Source organism: Epithele typhae (genome assembly GCF_022376455.1).
Source record: "Epithele typhae strain CBS 203.58 chromosome Unknown BXZ73scaffold_9, whole genome shotgun sequence".
NCBI lineage: Eukaryota > Fungi > Basidiomycota > Agaricomycetes > Polyporales > Epitheliaceae > Epithele > Epithele typhae.
In genome coordinates, this window is record NW_025954200.1 from 565524 (window position 1) to 578379 (window position 12856).

At 59.8% G+C, this 12856-nt stretch overlaps 3 protein-coding genes across 3 annotated transcripts; 2 read left to right on the forward strand and 1 right to left on the reverse strand.

The window, feature by feature from the left end:
• Positions 1–208: 208 nt before the first annotated feature.
• On the forward strand, positions 209–2387 carry BXZ73DRAFT_88736 (extracellular triacylglycerol lipase precursor; the record flags this gene model as incomplete). Its single annotated transcript, XM_048025063.1, has 13 exons — positions 209–341; positions 402–428; positions 458–525; positions 580–756; positions 813–983; positions 1044–1130; positions 1192–1317; positions 1341–1422; positions 1461–1514; positions 1577–1906; positions 1964–2113; positions 2171–2205; positions 2292–2387. The coding sequence occupies 13 exons, from the start codon at positions 209–211 to the stop codon at positions 2385–2387; spliced, it is 1536 nt and encodes a 511-aa protein (XP_047880521.1).
• Positions 2388–3034: 647 nt separating this feature from the next.
• Positions 3035–4278, reverse strand: BXZ73DRAFT_42689 (uncharacterized protein; the record flags this gene model as incomplete). The annotated part of the gene is made up of 4 exons (XM_048019004.1): positions 3035–3326; positions 3387–3458; positions 3511–3625; positions 3717–4278. The coding sequence occupies 4 exons, from the start codon at positions 4276–4278 to the stop codon at positions 3035–3037; spliced, it is 1041 nt and encodes a 346-aa protein (XP_047880522.1).
• A 1714-nt stretch (positions 4279–5992) lies between these two features.
• Positions 5993–8646, forward strand: BXZ73DRAFT_98943 (kinase-like protein; the record flags this gene model as incomplete). The annotated part of the gene is made up of 11 exons (XM_048027841.1): positions 5993–6206; positions 6270–6354; positions 6425–6522; positions 6585–6844; positions 6904–7003; positions 7057–7125; positions 7179–7228; positions 7280–7414; positions 7465–7586; positions 7645–7760; positions 7811–8646. 11 exons carry the CDS (start codon positions 5993–5995, stop codon positions 8644–8646), a joined length of 2085 nt encoding a protein of 694 aa, XP_047880523.1.
• Positions 8647–12856: the final 4210 nt, after the last annotated feature.

The following is a 12856-nucleotide window of genomic DNA, read 5'->3' on the forward strand; positions in this document are numbered from 1 at the left end:
GAACGTGTCCCCGTGCGTTGTCTTTGCTCCCGCACGCGTTCGAATTTGATCCCATGAGCTGACCGCTTGATCCGTGCCTCGACTAGAGGGATTCCGTGAACATGGCTTATGGATGATGGTAGCCACGCCGAATGCCGATGGACCGTGGCCCGCCGCTTCCTATAAAAGGCCACCTACCGAGGAGCCACGGGAAGACGTGCTCTCGACCATGCTCCTCTCTGTGCTTTCCGCGACCCTCCTGGGCTGCACCTCTGCAGTCCTGGCTGCTCCGACAGTGCAGTTTGGAGGCACTACTTTGAAGGGCACCACCTCGGGCCTTGGTGCCGTTGAGTTTTTCGGAGGTGCGCATGCTTAGCCCCGTTGAGCACGAGGTGGTGGCTGACTTTCGTGTGTTGACGCAGGCATACCTTTCGCGCTGCCGCCGGTAGGTGACTTGCGCTTTGCGCCCCCGTCATAGTCAACTCCATCAATACCACAAATTTCGACGCTACGAGCTTCGGGCCTGCATGCGCGCAACCACCCAGCGTGAGTCCATCATCTTCTCAATGCGCGCGCTGTACTCTGACCGCCGCCCGGCAGTCCTCTCCCGTCGGTGCCACTGCGGAGGACTGTCTCTTCCTCAACATTTTCCGGCCTAAGGGAACCACCAAGACTGACTCGCTCCCTGTTATGGCCTGGATTTACGGTGGCGGCTTCAGGTCCGGACAGACGTCCATCTATGACGCGACCGACCTCGTTGCGCAGAGTGTCACACGTGTATGTATGACGTCTCCAATTCTGGGCGTGGGTCCTGACAACTGTGGTTGGCGCAGGGGACACCCGTCATTTATGTCAGCATTGCTTACCGCCTCGGTCCGCTTGGGTTCCCACAAGGCGCAGAGGCTGCTAGGCGTGGAGCGACTAATCTGGGACTCAAAGACCAGCTCACTGGAATGAAATGGATCCAGAACCACATCAGCACGTTTGGTGGCGACCCGTCGAAGGTGCGTATCCTCCCTGTCACCAAGCAAGACGGGGTTCGAAGAGTGTCCCCTTTACTTCAGGTCACTATCTTCGGCGAGAGTGCAGGCGCGATCTCTATAACGGATCTCTTCTTCAACTCAAACCTCGAGAAACTAGCTCGTGCCGCCGTAAGTCTTATCATGACATCAAGCGACACATACTCTGACACTGTCCGGGCTTTCCACGCAGATTTTCGAGTCGGGTTCGAGAGGATCAAACACCTTCCAAGATGCCCTCCGCCGCCAGCCTGTATGGGACACCTTCGTTGCTAATCTTCCTTCATGCGCCGGATCTACCACGGCGACCAATTCGAATGTGCTCGCAATGCGTCCATCCAGGACGTGTACGACGCCCAGACGGTAGCCCAAAACTCGCTCAACGAGGTGTTCCAGTGGGTCCCCGTCATCGATGGCCCAGGGGGTGTGTCCCGGACTTTCCGTCCCGTCTCGTGGACGCAGGTCACTATGCGAAGCTCCCGTTCATATCCGGCACGAACTCGACGAAGGTACGCCGTTTGTCTCTCCAATCTGCCTCCTGCCCTCATCGCCGCACACAGGCACTCTCTTCACCGCAGATCTCAACACCACTGAGGAGATCCTTGCGAGTTGTGCAGCCTTCTACCAGCCGTTCCTCGACCCGATCCCAAAATGGTTCGCCGACGACATGACGGAGTTCTTCGCGCTCTACCCTGACAACCCTGCCGCGGGCTCGCCTTTCGGCACGGGCAACGAGACCTTCGGCACGGGGGCTGAATACAAGCGCGGCGCGGCGCTCATGGGAGATGCGGCGTTCCAGGCTCCGCGTCGAGCGTGGATCCAAGCCGCGAGCAAGGCCGGCGTTCCGGCGTTTGGATACCTCTTTGCGGACCAGAACGTGGTGCCCGCTCTCTTTCCGTACCTGGGAGGTCAGTAGATTCCAGTGTTGTTGTTGCATGGCGAGGGCGCTGACCATTGAGGTTCAGTGTACCACTCTACGGAGATCTCGTATGCCTACGGCACGGTACAGCAGACTACTCTCAACCCCCAGGTGAAGCAGCTCAGCTCGGCGATGATGGACTACTGGCTGTCTTTCGCAACCAGCCTCACTCCGAACGATGGGAAGGGCACACCTCGTACGTGGACTCAATCTTCAACTGTCCGCACTGCGCTAACGACTCTGCATACAACAGGGTCGACGTGGCCTCAGTACACTCCCGGATCTCAGGTGGGCCTCTAATATGTCTCTTCCTCATGACTTCATCGTTAATGCTCCCTCAGAACATCATCCAATTCGATACCACGCGGTTCCAGAACCAAACGTTCGCGGAGTTGGCGATCATCCCCGACACCTACCGCGCGGACGGGATCGGCTTCGTCATTTCCCATCCCTCCACTTTCGGACAGTAAAATTCCTGGGTCATAACCCGATTACCCCGTCTCTCTTGAATATCTCGGGCTTCACATGATAAATCATGCAGTGGAGGTATCCTGTGTGCCGCGGAAGTATGAGCCAATCGTTCGGTTGGACCTCTCGAACAACACTGGCCGGTGGGTATTCCCCATGAAGATATCCGTTATAGACGTAGGTCGACATCGCGTTCGTGCCCCCGGGACTAGGACCGCCGCCCCGAGCGCAACGGGGAAGTCGACATGTGCTTTCGATCGTGCCTACTACATATGGCGTCGTGGCTCGGCGAACGCCCCGATGAACGCATCCGTGCGCACCGTAGACACCGGAGGATCAGCCAAGATCACACCTCGATCGCCGCCCGACAATCGACCACCCACTCACAGGGGCGATCAGAATTTCGAGCGACCTCGAGCACAAAGTCGAACGTCAAAAGTGCAGGACGAAGTGGTACAATATCCGATAGCAAGAACAACGAGGGGTAGGTAGATGCGTGTTCGACTAGAGGGTAGCGCGGGAGTGTAAGCTACTGAGTAGGTAAGCACTCTGGTGGTATCGAGGTACAGGCGGCGTCTAAGCGTCCACAATGTTATGCGTAAAGAGCATGCACGAAGGGAGCGGAGGTCTGTGCACGGGGACTCGCCAATTACAAGACAGAGCCGAGCGCCGCGCAGGCCGCTGCGAGCACAGCCGCAACCCATGCCGAGGCGGGGCGATGGCTGGCGGGCGCAGCGCTGACCGTGGCGCCTGTGAGGTTCGAGGCGGCCGACGAGCCCCAGAGCTCGATGTTGCGGAAGTATGCGTTCGAGTCCGACGGCGGCGCCCAGGAGTCGTCGCTCCCGCCGAAGAAGGTGGAGAAGTACATGCCACCGACCGAGAGCGAGGACACGGAGCGGTAGTACAACACGTCTTCACTGAGGGCCTGGACGTTGTTGAAACTGAAGCGTGTCAGCCTCCACAACGTTGCAAGGGAGATGCAGAGTGGGGGCTCGACTTACTAAAGCTGCACCTGGCCGTTGACGGTGCTCGTGGGACTGTTGAGATTGACCATGAGGGTGACGCGGTGCCACCTGACCCCAGGATATGTTACGAGAGCTTTTAAAAAGAATCTGAAGGACGTACTGGCCGGTCGTGAAGGAAAAGGAACCACGGTCGATGCTGGTGCCGAAACCATCGTCATTGCAGATGAAGTCGGAGTTGGAGCATATGTTGTTGGGGGTGGGAATATACGCATACACTGAAGGGAACTCAGCACTTGTCTCGCCAGTAGGTTTACTCTGGAACGGACCAGGGGAGCGATGAAGAGAATGGGTGGGATGAGAACGTACCTTCTCCGGCGCCGTTTGTCCTCCACATCAGCCGTGTGCTGAAGCAGTTCGTCCCAGTCGCTGCATCTCCACCCGAACACCCATTAGGGTCTGGACCTCCGCGAAGACCAGGGAGCTTCCCGCCTTTGACGAAGTCGAAATTGGAGTCAAATGCGACCTCGTAGGAGATCATCATGCTGTTGAACGCATTTGACGAGTTCCAGAGCGTAAAGAGCTGTGCGCCGCTGCTACTACTGCCAACTCCGCCCGCCGCATACTTGACTTGCAGGACTGGGCCGGTGGAGGTGTTGCTCGATCCGGGTGCGGGTTTGTTTGGGAAGGGGTCGGCAACGAAAGCGAGGTTCTCAGCACCTTGCTGAATCTTGCCCTTGGAAAGTGACCAGTCGGAGACAAGGAAGGACTGGGCATCCGAGCTGCTCAGTGTCGCGGACGGGAAGGGAATGGAGGTGCTGGTCGCGAGGGAGTAGAGGGATGCGAGCGTCGCTGGGGCCGCGACCTGTGTTGCGCATGACGGGACGATGGCCGCGAGGAGGGGGGCGAGAGCGAGAGCGAACGAGAGCATGTCGAGCGAGAAGGAAATTCGGAGAGAAAGCTTTCGGTTGAGAGAGGGAGTGGGCCTGCCCGCAGAAATTAACGATCTGGTCGCCGACAGGGGAGCAATGGCCGCTAAGGTTAACACAGCGAGCGGAAAGTACATAGCACGCCACAATACGCACCAATCGATGCCCGCCGCAAAATCGGGGCTCGGCACGAAGACAGACCACGCCGGACAGGTGCGGTGGACTGATTAGATGAGGTGGAGAGCGGGTGAGCAAGGAGAGAGAGAGCGGTGAATCAGAACAGGAGACACTTACTGGCTGGGCTACCGCCTCCGGGCCGGCGCATAGGCGCCTGAGGTTTCGTCACCCTCATCCGACAGTCCCTGACAGTCCGCGCCTCTGCACCACTTGCTTTTTGACTGCTCACGGGTCTCCCCACTCTGCATCGTCATAAACATCGTCACAAGGACGAAGACGCGTTTTATCAACAACGTCTTGGCGGTTTCAAATGCTTCGTACGCCAAGGCCCAAGGGGATCTGAGACCTGGGTGGCCTGACATCTGGTGCATATTCCCTCAAATCCTGCGCACGCACTGTCTACCGAACCTCTGTAATTATGCGCCGTCCCAGCGGCCTTTCTCGCAGAAATCCCAGCTTCCAGTGCACCGCGCTTGCCGAGGAGGGTGCGCGAGCTCCAGCGCAACCGTGAGCGTCGTACGGCCGCGGAAAGCACCAAGCCAGACGCAGGACCATGCAAAACCACGCTGCCATAGTAGCGGCGCGGCTTTCGAGCATATCGGTCGGGAAAGCCCCTCCTGCGGCGCGGCATTGCGTGCGGAGAACGACACGGAGATGATGGCTCAGGGGATGGGGCTAGGCTTCACAATGAAGCAGGTCTGTGAGACCATCCGGGACACCGACATGCACTGCGCATGCGAAGCACCTCCTCGCAGTCCAACTAAAGTACGACTGGAAAAAAATAGCACCGCGAGCACGATACGCAGGGATGCGAGTGTTCGACCCACCTAAACACACCACGAGCGCCGCGCTCGAAACACACGGACAGTCGATAACCAGGATGGCTCTGCCGCAGCGCTGTACTCAACGTTCAACCACACGCCCACAGGATCGTTCCGGAAGAGGTTCTTCGCGAACGAGCCCACAGAGTGCGCACATCCTCTTGGAGTGCCCCCGGTATCAGAAGTGGTGGCGCTGCGAGGGTGAAATTGAGTTCCTGTAGCGTCTCCGCGCGTACAGGACTAAGGTCGATGCGTTCCTGGCCAAGAACGGGAGCCCATTTATATTCACGGACGTCCCACAATGACACCAACACTAAATTCGATGAACAACCACGAGACAAACCCACCCACTAGCCTAGCACCCTCTGTATCTCCAGCTGCCAGGTGGACGGTGTTCTTGTACTGCAACACTCATACGCGCGGCCTTTGTCCACCTCCGTTGCTAGCTGAGCAAAGCAGCACCAAAGACATAAAGCTGTAAGCAGCTTTTTCCACCCTCCATACAACCCAAAACGTGCCAACAGACCTTTGCGCCCGCCGCGGAACGTCTTTCCGGCCCGGCCACGCTCAACCCCCCTGACCGCGTCTGACCTTCTGCCATCATCGCCAGACCTCAACAAGACACCACCCGAGTCACTCGCGTACGCCTCTCCCGCTGTATGCGCTCGCCTCTCACTGACATCGTCCCGGATAGGTACCCTAATACACCCCACCGACGATGGAGGAGACACAGCCCCTCGAGACACAGGCCGCGACCCAGCTTGTATCCCAGACCGAACATCCGGCCGACGACGACTTGTGGGGCGTGCTCATCCCGTGCAACGCCGCGAATCCGCACATCAACCGCATCGACCTCTTCAGGACAAAGCGCACGTACCGCATCGGGCGCAAGCCCGGCGTCAACGACGTCGTGCTCGGCTCGCAGACCATCAGTGCGTCTGCGCCCGCTCCTCCGTGCGCCCGCCCCGCTGACTGACGCAACCGCCCGCTCGCAGGCGGGAAGCACTGCTCGATCCAGTGGGACGGGGACCTCACCGCGCAGGTCGCGGTCACCGTCGCAGACTTCTCCTCGAACGGGACGTACGCGAGTATCCCGATCTCGCCGCACCGTGCCACACCGCCCGCTGACGACGCGCCCCCAGATCAACAGACATGAGATCGGGCAGAGCAAGACCATGCTCCTCCACGATGGGAACGAGCTCCGGCTCGGCACCGAGCGCACGCCCGCCCGCGCCCACGAGGACTTCGGTGCGTCCCACGGCGCGCACACAAACCCGGGCCGCGGAGCCGTGCGCTGACAGCGCGCCCAGGGTACATCTTCAGGCTGAAGGTGGGCGCGAACGCGGCGACGAGCGTCGAGAGCAGGTACGACCTGCATTGCTTGCTAGGGTCCGGCACGTTCGCGCACGTCATGAAGGCGCTCCACCGGGAGGAGAACAAGTGGTATGCGGTCAAGATCATTCAGGCGGAGACTCTGCGCAAAATCGCCTCGCCGGTGGACCGCAGGCGGGCAAAGAGCAAGGACGACGGCGAGGCCGGAGCCCGGAACACCGAACCCAAAGACGGTGCCGTGGAAGGCGGGGCAACGACGACGCGCCGGCTGGGGAGGACACGGACCCCATGGCGAAGTTACCGCCGAACTTCCGGAGGGAGATCGAGATCCTGAGTCAGATGAAGCACCCACGCATATGCGAATTCAAGGAGGTGTTTTTTGAGAGCAATAGCTTGAGTAAGTCCGGCCCGGACACTTGGTAGATCAGCTCTGACGATCCGAGTATGCAGGTCTGGTGATGGAACTCGTCTCTGGCGGAGACTTGCTCCAGTACATCACCAACGCAAACCGTGGGCTGCGTGCGCCTCCGCCTCATTTATTGCCTAGATATATGCGCTAACCGTCTTCACAGCGGAGGCCGAAACGCAGCGGATCACGTACCAGATCTGCGACGCCCTTTCCGTGAGCACCTCTCTGCTTACCACCTCACCGCTCTCTGATTGCGGTCTGCAGTACGTGCACGAGCAAGGGATCGTCCACCGCGACCTGAAGCCGGAGAACATCCTCTTGACAAGCGAGGACCCGCCCAACGTGAAGATTGCCGACTTTGGGCTAGCGAAGGCGATGGATTCCGAGACGGTCCTCAAGGTGCGCATCTTTGTGAGGCAGAGTTCATCGTTGCTAACACGCGTGTCCAGACGTTCTGCGGCACCCCCACATATCTTGCGCCGGAAGTGGCCGTGCACGACGCGTTTCCCACACCGGACGGGTACTCGAACCTGGTCGACAGCTGGAGCGTCGGCGTGATCGTCTATGTCATGTGCGTCCGTCCGGGAGACGCGATCGACGGCCGCGTGCTGACCATTCTCTCTTCTCAGGCTCACACAAGACACCCCATTCAACGCAGACCCGCCGAACGTGGGCATCCATACCATCATCATGAACCGCCAGGTGCAGTGGAATCTCCTGTACGAGTGCGACGTGAGCGAGCAGGGTGCGTGCCCCCTCCCCCTCCCTCGTCACGCGAGCTGACCGCACACACAGCGGAGCGGTTCATCCGCGCGCTCCTCGCATCTTCGCCGACCAAGCGTATGTCGCTCACCAGCGCGCTGGACCACCCGTGGCTCAAAGTCGAAGGCGCGCCCCAGCCGCTCCCCGCGACCCCGCCCGCGCTGCGCACCCTCCCCTCCTTCCCCTCCGTCGCGGACGGCTCGGCGGCGGCGGAGCCCGCGCACACCCCTCCGCCCGCCGCCCCGCTGATGGGCCTGCGAAGGCTTCCCGGGACGGCGTCGCTGCTCCGCATGGACGGCGAGCAGGACGCGTCGACGCGCTCCGCGGCCCCGTGCGTGTCCCTCGACGACCCGAGCGTCATCCTCGCCGTGTACCCGCCGTCGCCCGAGCGCGCGGCGACCCCAGTGCCCGACGCCGACGACGGGGTCAAGGACAGCCCCGTGCTCCTGAGCCCGCGCGGCAAGCTCCAGCGGCGGTCGGAGGTGCTGTCGCGGGCGCGGCAGACTGGCGAGGAGCTGCCGGCGCCGTCGCAGGACATGCGTGCGTGCGTGGCGGAGGCTCTGGGCGAGGTCGGGGGTCCCGTGGAGGAGCCCGAGCCTCGCGCGAAGGAGGCGACGCCGACGCGAGAAATCAAAACGCTCAAAGACGACACACTGGCCGGGAAGGCGGCGGCGTCGCCGATGCGCCAGGGGGCGAAGCGCAAGTCGCTGTCGGAGGAAAGTGACGACGAAGGAGAGGGATACGCGGCGTCGCTACCGCTGCAGACGCAGGAGCAGGAGGACTCCGAAGAGGACTCGCTGCGCGTGGTGAAGCGGCCGCGGACGGAGCTGTCGGAGATGTCTGTCGCTGACGTGGAGGGTACGGACTAGTCGCGTCGGCGACGCCCAAAAGTGCTTCTGTACACTGTTGTCGTGCTTTCGTGCCGATGTTTTCGTTGTTCTGTCTTGTCGTACGCTATAGAATGCACATACTCGTGAGTACACCAGGCTGGGCGCGAACGAGGGTCATACATGTGCAGGGGATCCATCACAACATGTTCTCGAAGGATATAAGCAAACCAGAAGTACACGGCGCGTCGTGTGACCAGGGACAGGAGATAGCTGCGCAATCTGAGCCAGCAGTAATGCCACCGGTGCTCGCCCTCTCCTAAGACCCCTAAACACACCTTTTTGGTGTATTATTAGAGATGAAAATATATTCATTAGTATGCTACTACAGCGCGGAGAGCGACGCGGAGGCGGAGGGCGAGGCGGGGCGAGGCGGAGGGCGAGGACAACGTAGCGGGGAAGCGGGGACGTGGTGCTGCGCGCCCAGGAGTCGGAGCAGCGCGTAGAGCGTGGCTAGGTCGTGGGGGCACGTGCGCCGGCGAAGGTGAGGGGGGACTCGAGCACGGCGGATACGGCAGCAAAGGTGCGCGAGAAACTGTCCGGGCGGGAGGCCGCCACGGTGGACGAGAAGGAGCGGACGGTGACGGAGAAGGTGGGAGAGGGATCTGTCGTGTCGGGTTGGAGGGTGATGGTTCTCGTAAACCTCGCGTTGAAGCATGAGAAGTGAGTGTCGTCTCAGGGTTGGAGGAAGCAGGAATTGGCTCGTCGTGCAGGACGACATGGCATGTGCGAGAGCTTCATCGGAAGGTTCGGGTGTGGGTGGGAAGAGCTCGTGGAAGTGTTTCTACGAGTAAACGTCAGCTGATACAGACCTCGCAATGAGCGGCGAGGCTTACCGGAATGAATCCTGTCTCGACGTCTCCATCTATAAACGCCTGGTTTCCCGCGAGTGCCCTCAAGAACTTGATGTTCGTCGACCTCTTTACTCTTCCAGCGCACCTCGCGGCTTCCTCATAGCCTCCGTGCGATCGTGCCCATGGGCGATTAGAAGAAGCCAATTTGGGTGCCTTGCTCGAATCCTGGCTCGACACGGAGTGATGGCGCGATGACCGCAGATGTGTTCGCGATGGGCATGAAGGGAGCGCTACTTTATCCGAGAGGTATGCGTTGTACACCCGGCGGAGCCGTGAAGATGTGAGTAGGCGTGGTTCCCGTGATGGCCAGGGACGACCAGAACACATACAGCAGACATGATATTCTTCAACTCGTTGTCTCCGCACTTAGCCTCGCCGCTACGTCTGCTCGCAGAAGAACCACACACCTGTTCGAGCCCATGCTCACGATGGCACTCGCCGGAGGCCCAATAAACGCGATCCCCTCCAGCGCGAATGGCTCCGCAAAGTCCGCGTTCTCGCCCATCAGAAAGCCATAACCTGGGTGTACAGTATACATGCTCAAGGTGGGTATTATGCGCTCAAAAATTGCGAACACGTACCTGCGCACGGCTTCGGCCGCACACTTCCACGATCGTGTCTATGCGCAGCGAGTAAAGTCCATCTCTTGAGGACAACATGCGCATACAGTAGGGAAAGAACCCACGTAGCTCTCCGCGGACGACGCGGGTCTAATGCAATACACTTCATCCGCCTAGGGTGGGGGACAAGACCGGCAGCGACGGCGTACCGCATCCACGAGTTGGACGTGCCCGCGCGAACGAGCAGGACGCGCGCAAAAGGGGAGGAAGGCAAGGTGGACGGGGGCAAAGCAGAGGTGGAGAGCACAAAATGGGGTGCACTCACTGGGCTAGGGGTCGCCGTAACTCATGGGGACCCCAACATCCTCATCTCCGAGCCCCTGGTGGACGTCCCCCGCAGGGTGGGTGAAGCAGGTGGAGAGTACGGCACCGGGCACCGGGCGCCCGCGAGTGGGTGCTCAGTGACAGCCGAGCCGGGGTGCACGATCTCGATTGAGGGCGGGAAGCGGGTGAGGCGGATGGAGGAGGGAGAGGAAGAAGAAGACGGTGCGCACCGCTCTCAGCTCTGACGTCCCCATTAGGCTGTGACCCTGCTTCGTCCCGCCGAACTGCGACGCGTGGAGGAGGAGGAGGAGGAGGAGGAGGAGGAGGGTGACTTTAGGAACGCACCTGGATTCGGAGTCGCGCGCATCATCAGCAAAAGGTGTTTTTAACGGTAGCGCCCGATAGCACGCGACACTGCCATATCGGGACAGGTCGTCTATTGTCTGCGCGACAAATGATGGTAGCAGAACGGTAGCAGCTGATATTCATTCGTCTTTAATATGAGGTTCGATCAAATCTTGTGGCCGCAGACAGGATATGATGGATCTACTACAGGCACAAGTAGCTTGAACAGAAAGCTGTAGTCGATGATAGTAGACGATCATGCGCTCCTTCAAGGGTGAATCACGGGGCGCGCGAGGTGCACAAGAGGTTTGTATTAGCTATACGGTCGGCTCGTAAGGACGCGAACACTGCGCGCGGCGGAGAACGCGATGCGCGCGAGAATATGCGGACGGACGTCAGCGCGGGCGCCTGTGCCTCTTACGCGCCGCGCGCGGAGGCCTCTGTCCGGCATCGACGGCGAGCCCCATCCTCTGCTCCCCCAATCTTTCCTGACGCCTTTCCTCCCTTTCGTTGCTCTGTGGCTCCTCTTTTTGATACGCGAATGCTCTTCTTCATCAGAATGTCTGCTTCTTTGGGATACGCGATCCGAACGCGGAACATCGAGTCGCCGGTGGCGGGCGCCGTGAAGTTCTTGCTCACTTGAGGATTGTCTCGGCCTTTCACATTCCGTCTGATATCATTTCCGTTTACCAATGTGCATAAGGTGTGCTTCTATGGCTTGTTCTCCATTAGGTGCGCACTTCATAAGCTGAAGCGACCCAGTCCCCAAACAGCGGGGCGGGCAGCCTCAAGTGTTCATCGCACAGAGAACGAATTCCTCACCCTCACGGTGGCGCAATATGTGCGGGAGAAAAACTGGGACACTCCCCTGGAGGACCTCGACCTTCCGCACGACGCTTACATGCGAGCGCGAGCTCGTGAACTGGAGCAAGGCCTACTCCGCGGACCACCACTACGAGAGTCAGCGGAGCGCTCTGTTCGATGCTCTCGTTGTCACGAGCTGCGCGGCAAACTCCCGCACAGGGCACTGGGCGAGGGATCGAGAGTTAAGTCAAGATATATACATCGCTGGGGCCCGAGACGTACAGAGGTCCGTGTTAGTAGCGACATTCTGAGGTCTAAAAGTTGCTTACGGTGATTTCTTTGCTAATTGTTGTGACCCGATGCGGCGCCGCCGCAGTGGCGTCCCGCTTTGGCCTCTCTACATCACAGAATTCTCCCTGAAATTGGCCCCCTTGCGAGCGCCTTTAGAATAGCGCTTGTCGGGACAAGCATACACGCGTCTTGGGGAGCGCTGGGAACAGGCACATAAGTTGGCCTCCATGCGAGATAGTGGTGAGAAAGTCGCAAATAGATGCAAACTGAGATCGCTTCCGAACACGATTGCACTCATTGCAACTATCTTGCAGGTCTATTCTGACTCTCTCCCAACCTTCCTCTAAGACACTCACCACCGATGATGTCACTTCTGCCCTCAAACGACTCGTTGAACGACTGCACGTGATGTTTGAACTCTAATCATGAACTAGCCAGCATCAAGCCACCCATTCAAGCCGCCCAGCGCCCGGCCTTCCTTAACTCGCAGGCACTTCGTGCTATCCTTCAAGCTTCAAAGCTTCACCCTTTGACCCGCCTCATCATCACCAGCTGCTCAACCCAATTCACCAGTGTCCGTGCTCTCAGCTAGGTATGTGCATGTCCCGACGAGCGCCCTGTAGTGCTTACCTGAGCCTCCTTTCGGTCAACGTTACGATATAGAGCTCTTTGGAGAAGATCTTCACGAAGGGGGCCTAGAAGAGTACACTCGCCAGGTACGTTTCTTATGAATCACTACGCTGCCCTCAATGCTCGCGTCCACACTGCGCGCGGAGCACCCGACTCCTCCGCTCCGGCGAGCTCGCGCTGCGCGAGTGCCATCTCGCGCTTGATGCGATGTGTCGCCACGCTTGCGGCTGCCATGGTGGCGTGGTCTGCACGAGGGAGACATGCCCGCCTCTGCCGCGCCGCGTTCACTCACCCTCACTGCCCTCACCTGCTCGCCCGGCAGATGCCTCGACGCCGCCGCCGTGTTCCTGGCCGTTCACCCCGTGGTTGAAGTCGTCACCACGA